We start from the raw sequence: 17,110 nt of genomic DNA on the forward strand, positions 1-17,110 counted from the left end.
GCAATAACATTATCTGCTAGAGTACTACTCTTCTACTACCATCAAGACGAAATTCTTATTACACTTCTAAATGTGGTGGACTATCATGATACACAAATTACGATACGGAGAGCTCACTGTTCCAGGCTTAACAAGGCGGATGATAATAGAACTGATTTAAAGGGCAGATGATAATAGCATTTTTATGCAAAAAAGAATTGAAAAAAGCAGTAGTAGATCGAGAAGAGGCCGCCTGGGATTCAGCCTACATGAAACGAATGCATATGCATAAATGAGAGAAGCTGACAGTTAATACCACCAGAGAAATAGTTGTCTGGTGGTCAGATTTAATCCTAACATACAATATTGATTAACTGAAGAAAAGATTAATGCACATGTTGCTCCCCTTTGCATCACCTGTATTTCAATTGGTGATTAACTGCTTATATAGTGTCAACAGACAGAAAACTAATAGGCTGGAATCTTGAATGTGTGTTGACAGCTTGACATGTTTCTTCTACTACATGCCCAAAAGGTGGATCATTCTCCTTAGAAGAAATATCTGTTGTCCTGGAACAACCAGACCGGATTTCCTTAGAGTGGCCTCCAACTTGAGAATTTCCATCTTACAACCGAGGTTTCATCTAGGATGCTGGTTGACACATCTCAGGTCCCAGCTATTTAACCATCAGACGAAGCTTCCTAAATGGACTTTGGACATGAGAAGCACGAACCAACAGAAGAATACAATTAATTCCATCAAAAACTGCAATTGAAGAAGTTGTGCAGGAAGTTCTCATTGTGATACAAGATGGTGCAAAACACACAAAACGGAGACCTGATCTAGGTCTTCTAGCAGATATATGTTTAATGTTTTTGCACAGGCCTGAACTGGCCCAACCTCCAGCAAGCCAGGATAGGGAAAGGACTCAATAAAACACCAAACTGCAGAATTCAGTGACATTCACAATTTTAAATTTTAACAGGATGAACTTAACCAAGTTAATGCATGACAGTCGCGGTAATGTACCTTAGGTCAATACTGATGGAGCCTTAGTTCTGCTTTCATACTGTTCCTTCCATAATTTCCAAGAAATCCTTACTTCTTCCAATTGGGATTCTGGAATCCTTGTGTTTGCATCCAGTATCTCTACCCAGTCACTCCAAGGATATTTTGCGGGGTCCAAAAATTTAGACAGCTGAGTTAACATTGTGGAGTAATAGAACTCATCTACTGCCTTGATAATATCTTCGGATTCCAGTAATGTCAGCATTTCAGGTCTTGTTATGTTGCCAGGTTGGTTTCTCAAAGCAAAATTGTTCCCCTTCAAAACCAAAACTTCCGATGGGGCTAGGGGTAAGACAATCCTTGAAAATTTGCATAATGACATTCTCAAAACATCAGGTGGTAGAAGATTGCGTTTTATTGCAACTGCAGTCCCCACCATTTTGCGTATCTGAGTAGGAGCAATAATTTAGGCTTAGACATACACAGCATATCTTATCAAGAAAAACACAGATCAGAACAAAGCAAATGTAACAAGAGTAAAGACAAGGAAGAGCTGCATGTAATGAAACTGTAAAAAGAAAAACAACAGTTCAATCTGCTTAAATAACCATCAATCATAAAGTTGTCACTGGCCATCTCCTCGGCACATGCGTGGACTCAAATACGAGTATCCCATATAGTTATGTATCCAACATGCATACATCCAAGTTCAAACAAATTCTTGGCGTATCAAATAAAAAATCCGGTGTATTTTGCAGGATCTGAGAGATGGATTCACACCCATGTCCAACCCAACTGACATGAGTTCGTCAAGGCAAATGAGGATCTTGGTAAGGTGCACAGACCTCATTGCTTACCAAGTAGCACTCTTGTGCAATGGCAAACGTATGTTCCATTTTAAAACATTAGAAAGAATGAACAGAGCAAAATGATAAATCAAGAGAATTACTTGATGTAACATGAATGATTCTCCACAGATAGAAACTTCAACGTAATTCATGCTCAGCAACTTCTCCAACTTTCCACAATGACAGTGAAAAATCCTTCGGAAATGGGCAGAGCTAAGCTTATCTCTTGCATCAGTTTCATGGAGCCATCTTGCTAGGATTGGTAACGCAGAATATAGTTCCTTTGAATGACTGAGTTTCTCATTATAGTTGCCTGCCTGATTTCTAGTAGACAAGTTGCATACTGGATTTTGATTTTCATCCTCAACAGTTGTCACAACCCCCTTCTCTTTACAGTTTTCTTCTCCATCGCTTTCCTCACACCAAGATATTTCTTCCTCAGTCGAGGGTCTCCCTTTTTTTAAGAGACAATCATATTGTAACAATTTTCTGGCAGGAGAATGTTTCCTGTACTTGGATCGTATTGTGTAGTTGTGGAAAGGATGCTCTCCCTGCAACCCAGTTCACGAACTAAGTGAAGCGGCAGAATAATTATTTTTGTCCCAATAAAAAACGATCAAATATCAGAAAAATGAAATCAGTATTTGACTTAAGAAGTCTTGCAGGTACAGACTGAAGCAAACTGAAATCCTGTAAGGTATTCCATATAAGCATGAAACAAAACCACTTATCAAAGAAGGCATATGAAAACAAATAAGAATTTAAAGAACATGAAGCATAACCATTAGAAGAAGAGAAGAAAACTGATAGACTTAAAATTACCTCGAAAGAGTTCAATATGTCATTAAAACTGGATAAATGGTAATCAATTTCAGAAGAAGTTGAGCCATTCTTTATCCCGATGATTTCAGCAGGAAGTAGATAAGAATACTTGCGTGCATTACACTCCCTTCTGGCATCAAACCTCCTGAAGCTCGGTTATAAATGAAGTGAGTATGAAGGAAACAGAAAAATCATAACTGCTATATCAATTTCAAACTGAACAAAGACAATATCAAGGACAGCAGACAGACTTTGGCAAATGGCTCAAGTCAACCAAGATCATGCAACAATGTAAAGAATGAAGCTCTGCCCCATATACTAATAACTGAACTCTGACTCAAAAAGAAATACATATAAGAGCAATCTTTCCCTTACTAGCATTATGGGCCCAGATTTACCCATATATCAAAATTAACTTCTGCACTAATCAAAACATAAGGCCCTGAACAACTGCTAAAAAAGGGCAACATAAGGTAAGGCACTGAACATTCTGCACTTGGATGCTTTTGATGCTATGTCGTAGCCTTCCAACCAATGGAGCATATTAGAAAGCATATCTTTGATAGCACCAAGGATAGAACATAACCACATGGAACACCTGTTGAGGAATCACCCTGACGACCTGTAATGAGATCTGTTACGCGGGCATTCCTGAGATTTCTTGGAAGGGCGACGTAAAGCTAAGCAACCAATGTCCATGTGGTCACTATCCGCAAACTGGGGTCCCTCCGCACGCTAGATGAGACTGTCAGTGTCGTATGGGAAAACCAATGTCAAGAGCAATTAAGAGAACAGAAAAGAGAATGAGAATGAAAGAAAGCTTGATTGCATTAATTAAAGCTATTACAGAAAGGCAACACGGTGTCGAGGGGAGAGATACCAATACTGAGAATTGTTTGCTTGCTTGAAAGTTTGATTACTTGATCTCCTAATAATTCTTAAAAAAAATAAACCAAAGTTACAGGACTTGACATAACTAAGCTAGAAAGACATAATGGAAATATAGGAAGTAAAACCTAAGTTGAATGGACTCGGGTGCGGGTGTTCGATACGGGTGCGGATCTAGAGGTCGGATCCTTCATGATCCAAATTTTAAGATTCGGGGTACGGATACGGGTGCTGGGATTCGGCTAAAGTAATTCAAATATTTAAAAGCAGAGTTATAAAAATGTCTTAATTATAAAATATTATGTAGGAAACTTATAACGTATTTCGAGAAGGAGAAAATATTGATCAAGAGGAGAATCCGAGAAGGATATAAAAGGAAATAGACTGACATAGAAATTTCTATATACAATGATTTGAATTAAAAAATCATTGTATCTGTCCCGCATTTCTCCGTTGATTTTGGTCAAAGTACCCAAAATCGGTTGACCAGATCTGGTACGGATCCCACACCCACACTCACGTCGTGACGACACAGGTGCAACACCCAAAGTGAAGAGTCCGAGCAACTTAGAGTAAAACTACTCTATATTTACAATAAAAAGGACTTAGATTCCTACAAGGTAGAAGCATGTCCGTTGGCGGCAACCTTGTCTTTAGCATCAGAGTCTGCGCATGCGGCGCTGTTGGCATCTGCCTGCGGCTGGCCGCTGGCGAGGGCTATCGATGGGGCGACATAGGCACAGTCGTGCTTGTCACTTGGCACGACCAAGACCACGGGGTCGTCTGTGGCGCTAGGCGTTTGGGCTTTGACAAGATAGCTCTGCACTATCTCTAAATTTCGATTCCATTCCTCGAGAAGCTAGCAACTCGAGAAGATTTCGACATGTTTGGGGCACTAACAGAGTGTGGGAGTAGCGATTGCTGTCCGAAAACAATTTCAAAGCGCTTTTGTTTGTTAGAGCTCTTTTGTAAATTGAAACATAGTTGAGCACAATCCAGAAGCTTCACCCAATTCGTCTGCGATCCGGTAACAAAGGAGGTATTCCTCCAGCATGCCATTGAACCATTCCGTCTGGCCATCAGATTGCGGACGGAAACTTGAACTGTGGCTCAACTTGGACCTGAGGCACTTAAAGAGCTGAGTACAAAAGTTGCTAGTGAAGCTAGAGTCGTGTAACTAACGATGTCTTTCGGCAGGCCCCAATATTTGACAACATGAGAGAAGAAGAGTTAGAGTTGTATCTTCTGCTAATATATATTTTGGGGTTGCTATAAGTGTAGCTTATTTAGAAAACCGATCCACCACAATCAAGATAGTTGTAAGATCTCCGACCTTGGGCAATCCGGTGATGAAATACAGTGACACGCTTTCCCAAGGTCTTTTTGGAACAGGCAATGGCTCCAAAAGACCTGCTTGTGTCAAGCGGTCCGACTTGTCTTTCTGGCATACTAGGCAAGTCTTCACATACTGAGCAACATCATGATCCATTTTAAGCACGGCGCAACAACACCATGGTGCGTTCTTCAGCTCGGTGGCTGGCCCACAAAGTATCATGGCATTCCATCAGAAGAGTCCTTCGCAGATCTCCTCCTCCAGGAACATAAAGTCGGTTCCCTTTCACCTTCAGGAACTATCTTCCATGTAGAACTGGCGAGTCTTGCCATGTCCCACCAAATCGACCAAATGTTGTGCAGCAGGATCCTGGGTGAGTAGATCCCGTATCTGATCATTTATAGTGGTGGCCACTTCGCTCCTCCCATAGGGTAGCGAGTAAGCACACCGATGCTATGTTAGCCCTCCGACTTAGCGCATCAGCAACTTGGTTGGTCTTCCCATTTTGGTACTCCAGGTTAGAAGTGAAATTCCGCTAGGAGTTCCTGCCACCTGGCCTTTCGGCCATTCAGCTTTGGCCGGGTCATAAAATGAATAACAGTCGTACAATCCATATCTTGCCACACAGGTTGTCTTGTGTCTGTCTCCCTCAGCAATCCGAACTTGCCACCCAGTCTATCGAACAAGTCTGCCATTAGCGGAATAGGGTACTTGTTCTTCACGGTGATTTTATTTAGGGCTCGATAACCCACAGAGAGTCGTAGGGTGCCATCCTGTTTCTTTTGGAACAACAAAATGGACTCATAAGGGGACTTGGAGGGCACAGTGATCCCCGTGTACAGCATTTTCGTCAACTGTCTCCGAATCTCGACGAGTTCGGGTTGTGACATTCTGCAAGACGCCCGGGCGGGTGGCTTCGCACCCGGCACCAACTCAATCTCATGGTCCACAGTGCGCCTAGGCGGGAGTCGCTTTGGCATGTCTTGTAGCATGACGTCTTCAAACTCCTTTAGCAGCTCCTTCACGGGTGCAGGAATGGGACCCGAAGAGCGTTCAATATCTTCAATACAGAGGGTAGCCAGGACCGTAGGTTCATGTCTTTTGACTCCCTTCTTCAACTGCAAGGCCGAGATATTCTTCGCCGCCATCTTTTTGGTTGTGCATGGGATAATGCAGGGGCTTGGCTGCGTTGGATCCCATCATCAGTAGCATATCTGCATAAGGTACAAGAATGGTGTTGGTTTGCCTGATGAATTCCAATCTAACTATCAACTCGAATTTATCTATGATCACCACACGCAAGTTGAACTTTCCTTTACAAGGACCAAGCTCACTGGCACTCCTTTGCCTATTCCACCGATTGGCTGAGGGGGTAAGTTGATAGCCTTGACACGACCTTTGCCCTTTCCCACAACTAGACCAAGGCGCTCTACCTGAGTTGATGCTAAGTAGTTGTGAGTAGCGCCAATGTCTATCATCTCCCTAATGGGCTTGCCATTAACTTTCATTTCGACGAACATTAGGGTCTTCTCTTGGTTAAGAAGAGGCCCCTCATCCGCCTTATTTTTTCCTTTCTTGGTGGTTGGGCATAGGTCCTTTTTCTAACGTATGCCGGCATTGGTTCCCGCTAAGGCCTCAGAAATAGAACAAACAACTGCGTTGAAGGCACCTATTGGTTCTGTTTGGTCAGCATCATCTGTGTCGTCATCCGTTTCCATCATCAAAAATTTGACGGGCGTTCACTTGTGCCTGTGGGCATTCATTGTTCCAATGTGGCCCCACGCAATGACGACATCCTAAAGGGGGCTTCCTCCCCCAATCGTTGTAGTGAGACGCAACACTATTGCTGCCTGAGGAAGGAGTCTTAGATTTGGTTGCACTCCAATCTCCCCCACGTCTATTAGGGCCACCATTGTTAGGTTGGCCCCCATTGTATCATCCTCGGACAGGTGTTTGAGGCCTATCTGTTATACCACATGTTTTCGTACGTGAGAATACGTCGTAAGTCAATTGATATAAGCTCAGAAATGAGATCATCTTTGAAAGTACATAAAGTAAGTTAATATCATCTTGTGAAATATCGATTGAAAGGCTTGTTAGTAATGTTGTTGATTGTTGGACTATTTGGGAGGTGTTCTTGCAGCATTTTATGGCTGGAAAATTTATGGAATAACCTGAGTTGTATATTGTGTAGTTATTATCATTTTCTTGAATATAAATAAGAGGGAAATGGCTCAACATATAGTGTTATTAGACATGAATAAAGCTTGAAGCTCGACGTGTTATTGTGTTGGTTGTGTTCCATATAGCTACTGATTGTTGTTTGGTTATTACTGCAATATAGGACGTGGGAAATGTAACAAAATCGGGGGAGATGCTGGTTGTTTTAATATAGAATGAGCTTGTCGTTCGTTATACTTTTAGTAGCTTAATGATAACATCATTATTGTGGTTGTGGATTAAGGTGCGACTAGTTGAGTTCAGCGTGGTTATTGGGCAAATTGCTACAGGTATGTACAGGTTAAACTCTTCCTTCATTTTCGCATGATCCCGTAACATGTGTTTAATAACGAGACATAAAGAGAAGTTTGTATTCCTGAACTTATGTACATTATCCTAGTCTCATAAATTACAATATTCTTCGTTATCGTGACTTTATATTCAATTAAGTATGGTCTTCTTCCGGTCAAGAGAGCAAAGGTTCTATATATACGTACAATATTATAGTATTTTCACCACCATCGAGCTATAATCGTCGGGCAGGCCCCAATTGGGCAACCTCTGATCAGATGGTAAGTTATACCCCGAGCCTAGTATGGCTGAGCGCCTATGAGCGAGGCTACTACGGCAGAACAGTTATACGTACCGAGCCCTATAGAGTCGGACAGTTATTTTAGTTATCAGTTCAGTCTCACCTTTCAATTATTCTGTTGCCTTACATACTGGGTACATTATTTCGTACTGACGTCCCTTTTTCTAGGGATACTGCATTTCATGCCTGTAAGTCCTGATAGATAGCTGGATAGACCTTCGTAGTAGATAGAGCCAAACATCAGCTTGATTGGTAAGCTCCACTTCCCCGGAGTTACCAGACCTTGGAGTCCATTATATATATATATATATATATATATATATATATATATATATATATATATATAGATTATATAGGTAGGTCAGGGCCCTGTTCCGACCATAATACATCCATCAGTAGAGGCTTGTAAACATATCCTGTCAGGCAGTGCAGTATGTTGGCCTGTTATGTATATTTTTTTGGTTTGTCTAGTTATGACGGCCTTGCCAGCCCAACTTTATATTGATGTTCAGTTGGAGCTAGTTTCTATTCAGTTTTATATTTTGTTTCACAAATTGTCCTGCAAAGTGGCCCTATGGCCAAGTCACATTATATGTTTAGAGTCCCTCAGTCTCAGGTTGGTACGCTCTGCCAAGTGAGGCACCGGGTACCGGTCTCACCTCACTAGATTTGGGGCGTGACACTATCCTTTCGAGCTTCCACTTGGTAGTCCCCAAGGCATTCCGCTGCTTGGATCGCGTTGGGTAAAGTGTCTACCCTTTGTCTTTGCAACTCCATACTGGCACAAGGTTTCAAACCTTCCGGGAAGGTGAAGAGTTTGTCTTTGTCCCCCATATCCCGTATGTTCAGCATGAGTGCGGAGAATTCCAGCACGTAATCTTGGACTGACTTGGTCTGGCGGAGCTCCCGGAGCTTTCTCTGCGCAGTGTACTCAACGTTTTCGGGGAAGAATGGTAGGCGTATGGCTGCCTTCAGGCCTCCCCATGTCTCAAAAGTATCTTCATCTGCTCTGATGGCTTCGAATTTTACCCGCCACTAGAGTTTAGCATCACCTTGAAGATACATGGCAGTAGTTGCTACCTTTTTATCTTCTTCTATCTCCCCCACGGCATCGAAGTATTGTTCGATGTCGAAGATGAAGTTCTCCATTTCCTTGGCATTCCGAGCCCCATAATAGGGTTTTGACTCAAGAATCTTCAGCTTTTGTGGCACAGGGGCGAGGTTCACAGCACCCCTGATCTGGTTTCCACCTCCTCGAAGTAGGCCTTGTAATGCAGCGTTGACAACATTGAGCTGACCCGTCAAGTTGTCTATGGCTTGTTGCATGGCAGTAACCATGTCTGCCTCCTGTGCCCTATAGGCTAAGTCCTCGATCTGCTTCTGTTGGAGGCCCTCGAAATTGCTGAAAATTTCGACGACATTTGTGGCTGCCGTTTGTCGGTCTCCTTCAGAGTCACAACTGATGTTTGCACTATCACCTTCGGTCTGCCGCATCCTGCAGTCCAGGTCGTCCAATCTTTCCACTGGGTTGGTTCTTAGATCAGGCACCATATTCACGATGGGTTGTAATACGTTTACCGTCTCTTCAAGGGCCGCAATGCGGTCCCATGATTCACTATGGTCAGAAATGGTGGTAATGACTTCCCTCGTACGATGTCGAGCCTAGGCTCTGATACCAACTGTTACGCGGTGCCTTCCTGAGATTTCTTGGAAGGGCGATGTCACGCTAAGCAACCGATGTCCGTGCGCTAGACGAGACTGTCAGTTCCGTACGGGAAAACCAATATCAAGAGCAATTGAGAGAATAGAAATGAGAATAAGAATGAAAGAAAACTTGATTGCATTAATGAAAGTTATTACAGAAAAGCAACACGGTGTCGAGAAGGAGGGACACCATACAGAGAATTGTTTGATTGGTTGAAAGTTTGATTACTTGATCCCCCTAATAATGCTTAAAAATAATAAACCAAAGTTACATGACTTGACATAACTAAGCTAAAGAGACATAATGGAAATACAGGAAGTAAAACTACTCTATTTACAATAAAAAGGACTTAGATTCCTACAAGGTAAAAGCAGGTCTGCTGGTAGCAACCTTGTCTTTAGCATCAGAGTCTGCGCGTGCGGCGCTATTGGCATCTGCCTGCAGCCGGGCACTGGAAAGGGCTGTCGATGGGGCGACATAGGCACAGGTGCGCTTGTCACTTGGCGCGGCCAAGACACGGGGCCGTCCATGGAGCTAAGCGTTGGGAGGCTTGCCAGGACGCCATGGGGCGCGTCTAAGGGGTCATGGGACATGGTTGGAAAGCCACCCATGACAGATCGCATGCCAAGGAACCCCAAGAGAAGTTAGTTGGGTAACAGATGAAGATCAAGAAGTAACTTTTTCTTGAAAAGGAGATAAGAGGAAGGGAATTACCTTATAAATGCTTTCATGTGCTTGTGACATCATCGGAAGAGGATATGAAGCCATTGCTTCAAACTTGAAATCGTGGCTCACAAGTCTGAAGCTACAAGATTGGAGTTTCAAGAGTTGAGGCCGTGGCCTCAAGCTTGAAGCTGTAGCCTCGAAGTCATTTTCACTCACCGGTCATTTGAGGCCGTGATCTCACAAGTCTGCCGAGATTTTTATTTAAGGGCAAGTTTGTCTTTTAATACAGTTACCTGGGGAACTATAAATTAGAAGCCTAGACACATTTTTAGCAGCTTTTTATGATCATTGACATTACTTTGAGAGACGAAAATTCTTCTCCTTTGTTCTTTGAACAACTCTTGATTTTCCAGGTAAACTGATTCCTTGTTAACATTTCTCTGTCCTTGATAAACATGATTGGCTTTTCTATCCTAATTACAAAGTGTTTCATTTCTATAAGTGGGATTGTGGAGTTGAATTAGGATTCATGTTGGGTTTCCAGGGCTAATTTGTTGTCTGAATATTAGCAACTTTTTCAGTTTCTATACTGATTATTGTGTTAGTTTCATGCAACACATATCTTTATTTGTTTTAATCAACTCGTTCTTTAGATTGATTTGAATCCATTACAAACTCTAGAAGTCATGGTCAACTACTGCTTCCGCTATCTTGAATGTTATCATTCTTACTCTATGAGTTATGCTTGCTTAGCTTTTCGGGTTAGCCCAAAAAACTTGGTTGCTATTGCTCAAGAAGCGGGGAAGGAAGTACGTCTTTATTTTCACCTCAAAGCTTGAAATCTGCACATTTACATGCTGTTTTTTTACATGCACTTTAACATGCTTTTCCTCCAACAGTTAATGATAATGGAAATTCAGTCCTCAATGTGCTGACTTTTAATGCTTATCAGTTAAGACATGAACAAAAGTGAAAGTCACAGGCCAATGAGAGAAAACAGGCAAAATTCAGAAATAAGAGAAGAATCTCACTTTTTTGAGGGTAGGATACTGAAAACTCTGATGTTCTCTGGGAGGTATGAGTTCACACAATTAGCAAGAGAAATCCCGTTTGGGTCATCCTGCCATGCATCTTCCGGGATCTCCATTTTAAGAGATATCATGGTCGACAATGAATGAACCTAATGTGTTTTGCAATAGAATCAACATTATCGCAGGAGAAGACAATATTTTAGGGGAAAACAAAAAAGAATGCGAAGTGTAAGTTATAATAAATCTCTAGCTTACTCCTTTATCTGTTCGACTACTTCTCGCCCAACCAATTTTATATAAGTTTCCAAAATTACTGTCTCGAATACCTCCAGCTTTGAAGATAGCTTTTTCCAGTTCACCTTCAATGGCTGCATTACAGAACTATAATGATTTAGCAAAACTCCAAAACCTCACACGTGATGGTTAGGCTGATGGAATATGTATTCAAGTCAAAATTTACACAGTCGGTAAAAGAATAGAGGATTTGCACAGGGAAGGTTCAATTAAGTTATCATAAATATAACACTGAATGAAGTTCAGGCAAAATTCTCCTTCCAACCTAGCATATTCATGAATCAGAGGAGCCAATTCACAAGTATAATTATACAGTATTCCATTCATGTTTCACTTCACTTGATAATACATTTACCTTGAACACCCAAAATGCTAATCTCTCAAGTAAGAAACAAGCTAGTGATCCAGATGAAAATTACTTTCAGTGAATACGTTAATCACATAAATTACTAAAGAGTCGCACATTGGTATAGGCCATTTTCCAGTTATAGTTGACTACCATGCGTTGTTTTAAATAAAACTCAATTAACAATACCATCAAAAATCAAGAAATGGTGGGTTTTCGCCAATGCTTATCATAAGTCAAGCAAATCATAAACGCCAAAAAAAAATATATGAAGAAAAAAAAACATAGCATTGCCATGCCATTTCTTTTTCTACTCTCCACATGAAGAAGTTGGTAGTAAATGAGCAATGCAGAAAAATTAACTTCTGAAAAGGTATCATATTTTTTCTGGCGGTCAGGCTCGGTCTTTTAGGAACTGAATCCTAGTTTTTGTAATCATTTTACGTCTATTTCAGAAAGCAGTAGGCTGATTGTTTCTAATTATTTGTTCAGCCCGTATAGAGGCTAGATTTTGATGGATATACTCATTCAAAATTCATCGTTCTCTGTCTATTGTGAAACTAAACTTTGCTCCTCCGTTTTAATTTATAGCATTTGGTACAAGTACAGGACCCTAAACCTCCAATCTAGACCCTAATTGCAACAAGTAGAATAACCGAGGACCATTGAATAATACCTTTTAACAACTGATGTAGGACATTTATATTCCCCAATACCCTCACTTTATACCATTATCACCAAAAAAAAAGTCCTTAACATCAACCGGAACGTACAATTCGATTCTAGGGTTTACGGGTGGATGAAACTTCCTTATTTCTTATTTGTTTTTCCCTTTTGTAGGCTTAATTTTTTAAAAGAATGAAGTGACTCAACAGGCTGAAGAATAGCATTCAGCATAAATTGCAAGCTTAACAGGTTGAAGAGTGGTTTTGGTGCAAGGCAAGAGTTGACTCAAGATGCTAAAGAGTTCTCCTACTGTTGAGTTACTGACTCGATAGACTGAGTTGAGAGAGAAAAATCCAGAGCAACTCGATAGACTAAAGTTGAGAGAGAGAGAGAGAGAGCAGATTCCAATAAAATAGATCGAGATAACAGAACGTTGTTTTGAGATGAGCTTACCAAGTTTGGCTATGATACGGTACGAAAAACAATCTGAGCATCAAATATTTATCTGAAAAAATATGAGTATCCACCAAGACCTTAAAGAAACGAGTGAAATAACCCAGACCAATATAAACTTCTTTGAAAATCCTTAAACATGTATATTCTGTATCAGTATCGCAGCAACTATGTTTTTATAAGCTTACATTCTCTCTCATGGCATATAAAGCTTCACCCAGTGCTGCATTCTCCGATTAATGGTCATTATGACCATTGAAGGGTTTCATAGAAAATTTCCTAAAATCAAAAGAATAGTGGATATAGTTTCAAAAGTTATACCATAACTGCCAACTTGAACAACAGAAGCACAAACAAAAGGGGTAAATGGGTTGAAACTAAAGAATTTGAAGGCCAGAAGCTATTAATATAGGCAACAGAATGCTCATTCTTGGAGACAATTATTGCAAAGATACCTCCAAGCACAAACGAGACTATGAAAAAAGCACGAAGATTCTGCCAGGACCTAAAGCAACTAAGCAAGTAACATCAGGTACTCCAAGTTCGCACTCTAAACAGAGTTTGAGGCTTTGCGGAGGAAGTCAAAGAATCAAGCACCGAAAACTTCTCTCAAGTAATGGCCATTGCCGACAAGATGAGTCTGCATGGTAATAAGTCAGCTGTTATTGGTTTCTCATCCGACCATATCTAGAGGAGCAAGCCCTTCAAGACTTTACAAAGTAGGCAGAATAACACCAAGGAAGAAAAAGATTCAGGAATGAAAAAGTGAAATCTCATAATCTAGGAAAAAGTGCCTTTGATGCTAAGGAATAAGAACACTTCACATCCTAGCATGTAATACAGCACAGGAAGTGTGGTAGGTGCACACCACAGGTTCATATTTGGCTGGTGCTGATCACAAGTAGTTCTTTCTCCAAAATCCTCCTTACTACTTAGTAAGAATACCACCTCTAAGAAGTTTAAGCATTTCTTAGTAAGCTATTTATAATTCTAAGTTCAAGGAATGATTTGAAATGTAGTAGCAAGTGAAAATTGAACACAAGACTGACTTCGACCAGATTCTTTATCAATATCTTGACCCTTGCTTAACTCCTAGTTCAATAAACAAGTCTCTGATAATCGGATCCCGAACAGAAGAGATACTTCCCCCTGCTAGGAGTAGACAAATGGTAATATTAAAATAAGGGAAAGAGATCGAAGGAGATCTTTCCAAACCAATCACAAAGGATGAGAACGAAGCAAGGGAATGTGCTGAGTGCTAGAGGTGTTATAATTTGGCCACTGAAAGCCTCGATGCTGAACAATATATCAAAGCACAACTGAGAATCATCAATTGCAGAATATGGCCAGAATACATCCTTGTCAACAACAACAACAATAACAAGACATCTAAAAAAAAACTTAGAATGGAAAAATTAAAGGAAAAAAATCAAATAACAACAGAGAAGTGTGAATTCTTGGCTAGCAATTTCTACAAAAGCTCATAAAAACTGTACAGCCCAAGTACATCGAAGATAATAGTTGGCACGGATACTTTTAATGGGAAGAGTTTTTGCAGTGGGGCAGAGGCGAAGCAAAGCATCATATGCCTACCAATATTGATGAGAAATAGCAAACCTATGGTAGAGAAGCAGCATGATCTCGAATAGCCTAAGGAGTCAAGTGAAGCTTAATCTTAAGTCTGACCAAAGAGTAATCTGCTTGGATGGCAGATCATGAAGTAATGGAAGATGACACGTAGAATTTTTTAATTTTTTTAATTTTTTTTGGCTTACAGAAGGTCAGAGAGCATCAAAGTAAGCAAAGGATAAGAAGATGTCAGCCATTAAAAGAACTCGAGCTAACAATGGCGGAAAATCAAAAAGAGGGCAGGAGAATGGGTGTTGAAGACAAAGAATGAAGATGTCAAACACAAGGTCAGAATTGTAGCAAAAGCGTACAAATAGGACACTAAGGAAGTTTTTGAACTTAACTGCAAAGCATGATACAATCCGATTGATTTTGCGACTGACAGCTCAAAACCAATGGCCAATACGTGTAAGAATTGTTAATTAGATAAAGTGTGATCCACTTTGCAGACCACTCATCTAGCATGAATTTCAACAAGGTTTCCAAAATACAAAGATATGGATGGAACTACAAATAGATAGTAGGAAGCCTGATGAATCACAAGCTCACCTGACATATGTACACAATCAGCATAATCAGTATGTATATGGACAAACCTATACAAATATTATCTCCTTGCAGCAAGTATTTGCAAGGCACAACCAGCCATGGTTTTCTGTACAAGAAAGGAGGAAATTCAATGTTGATGAGGTTGTGATTACATGGGGACCAAGACAAAAGGAATAGCACCACTGAATTTGTTTTCATGTTTGGATCAAACGCAAATTCATGACCATCCAAGAACATCTGATAATAACCCCATCCACTCTACAAGCAGTGTTTGTAGCACCAGCAGCCTATGCATGTCAAGCTATTGCTGGGTAAATCTAGTGCAAGCAAATAGAAACTACTACCCTGTATAACTACAGTCGATAATAACTCAATAATCAATTTGTCCAAGAACCCAAGCAAGCATATATAAATAAGGTATCATTTTCAGGAGACCTCACAAATGACACCATATTTAAGTTGCTTAGTTCAAAAATCAAGACCAAGCAACAAATAACCTTCGACGGAGGTGGGCTTTCTCAAGTTTAGAGACATGTTCTATCTGCTCATAATAACAATTTGACCCCATGTAAACTATGTTACAAACATCAGTTTAAGAGAAGGATTTTTGGTGGTCTTTTAGGAACTGAAATCCTAGTAGGAGAAAATATATTCCATTATATTAGGAAGAATATCCAGGTTGTTACTTGTTAGCTGATTTATGCCCATTTTATTGCACCAAAGGGTATTGCCTAGCAGTCAATAAAGCAAGAATGGACCATGGGAGACCAAGGTACAAATCTCAGAAGTGGCAAAATAAGCAACTACTCGTAAGTGATTTACTCCCATCTGTCTAAGCCTTACTAGTCAAAGTTAGTTACTACTTGTGCTGGTGAAAGGTAGAAGATATCTAGTAGAGTAGTCGAGGTGCATGCAAACAACCCGAACACCACTGTAATTAAACAATGCCCATTTTATCGTATTCCTGATGCTATATGTTAGCTTGTATAAATGCTAACGGTAGCATTTGATGAATAAGATACATCCAGAATGCATCCGTCCTTTGTCTCTTTTAATTCATAATACAAATTCAAAACAGAAAGAATAGCATCTTACTGGATAGTTCATGTTCATCTCTTTGCATTTGCAAACCTGCCACAAAATTGAAGAAATTTGTGATTATTAGTTTAAAACATTTCTTTTTGGACAGCTCGTGGAGAGAAAAGGAGACCTCGATAATCAGAACCCACGTATCCCACGCGCATCACCACTTTCTTTTTAATGAAAGGCTCCCATTTGTTGCTCCTCGCCGGAAATATGGTGGAAGGACTTGTTGATTGAGGCGGCGGCGGAGATAAGTCTTCAGCGGTGGTGGTGTAAGGCTCAGAAGGTATTACAGATGGTGAAGTGGAAAATGAACACAGAACGGTTAGAGGCTTTGTGGTGTATGAAGAGAATCTGAGGTTAGTTAGAGGAATCAAAGGAAGACGAAGAGAAAGGGCTGTCATGGCTAGAGAAAACTATCCACAATGAACACACAATCCCGCTAAACTACTGTTTTGCCAGTAATAGAAAGGATAGTTACATGGGCCAAATTGAATGAAGAAAAGGGCACTTTGATTAACTCAAAGTTAATTAAGAAAATTTGGGGATTGATTATAAGCTATATTAATCTATCTATAAAGCGTTTACAATCAGTAAAGTCAAATTTATAAGTACTTTCTAGATAAGTGAATTAATTTAATTCTGAAATAGTAAAAGAATTGAACAAATATGCAATACATAGCCTTGAGATGAAAACGAAATAGCATAAATAATAGTTCCGGGAGCAGGACTTCCGGGCACAGTGAGCACGTTATTTTTGCTCTATACAAATTATTCCCAAAAATTTCAAAACAAAATAATTTTTCCATTATTTGCGATTTTTGTGGATTTTAGTGGTATTTTCTGTTATTGTGTGAATATTGTCTGTGCCTGTTTATTTTTAGTAATGAAAAATACAAAAATATATTGTAATTGCATTTAGGATTTAATTTGACATTTTTGAATTAATTAATAATTAGGTGTTTTATAAAAATGAAAAAAAAATCACAAAAATAGT

General features: G+C 40.2%; 1 protein-coding gene across 4 annotated transcripts; it reads right to left on the reverse strand.

Annotated features, from left to right (window-relative positions):
• Positions 1 to 171: 171 nt before the first annotated feature.
• Positions 172 to 16,599, reverse strand: LOC104236943 (putative tRNA pseudouridine synthase). 4 transcript variants are annotated; one of them, XM_070150668.1, is made up of 9 exons: positions 16,241 to 16,271; positions 16,126 to 16,161; positions 15,031 to 15,136; positions 11,349 to 11,461; positions 11,094 to 11,242; positions 2,659 to 2,803; positions 1,938 to 2,387; positions 1,010 to 1,436; positions 172 to 924 (listed from the first exon to the last, which is right to left on the reverse strand). In XM_070150668.1, the coding sequence occupies exons 3-8, from the start codon at positions 15,035 to 15,037 to the stop codon at positions 1,011 to 1,013; spliced, it is 1,290 nt and encodes a 429-aa protein (XP_070006769.1). In that variant the 5' UTR covers positions 15,038 to 15,136; positions 16,126 to 16,161; positions 16,241 to 16,271; the 3' UTR covers positions 172 to 924; position 1,010. The 4 variants fall into 4 exon arrangements, with proteins under 4 accessions (XP_070006769.1, XP_009789297.1, XP_009789296.1 ...); XM_009790995.2 differs by lacking the exon at positions 15,031 to 15,136 and having other exon boundaries at positions 172 to 690; positions 16,241 to 16,599; XM_009790994.2 differs by lacking the exon at positions 15,031 to 15,136 and having other exon boundaries at positions 16,241 to 16,598.
• Positions 16,600 to 17,110: the final 511 nt, after the last annotated feature.

This window comes from Nicotiana sylvestris, chromosome 7 (genome assembly GCF_000393655.2).
Source record: "Nicotiana sylvestris chromosome 7, ASM39365v2, whole genome shotgun sequence".
Classification (NCBI taxonomy): domain Eukaryota; kingdom Viridiplantae; phylum Streptophyta; class Magnoliopsida; order Solanales; family Solanaceae; genus Nicotiana; species Nicotiana sylvestris.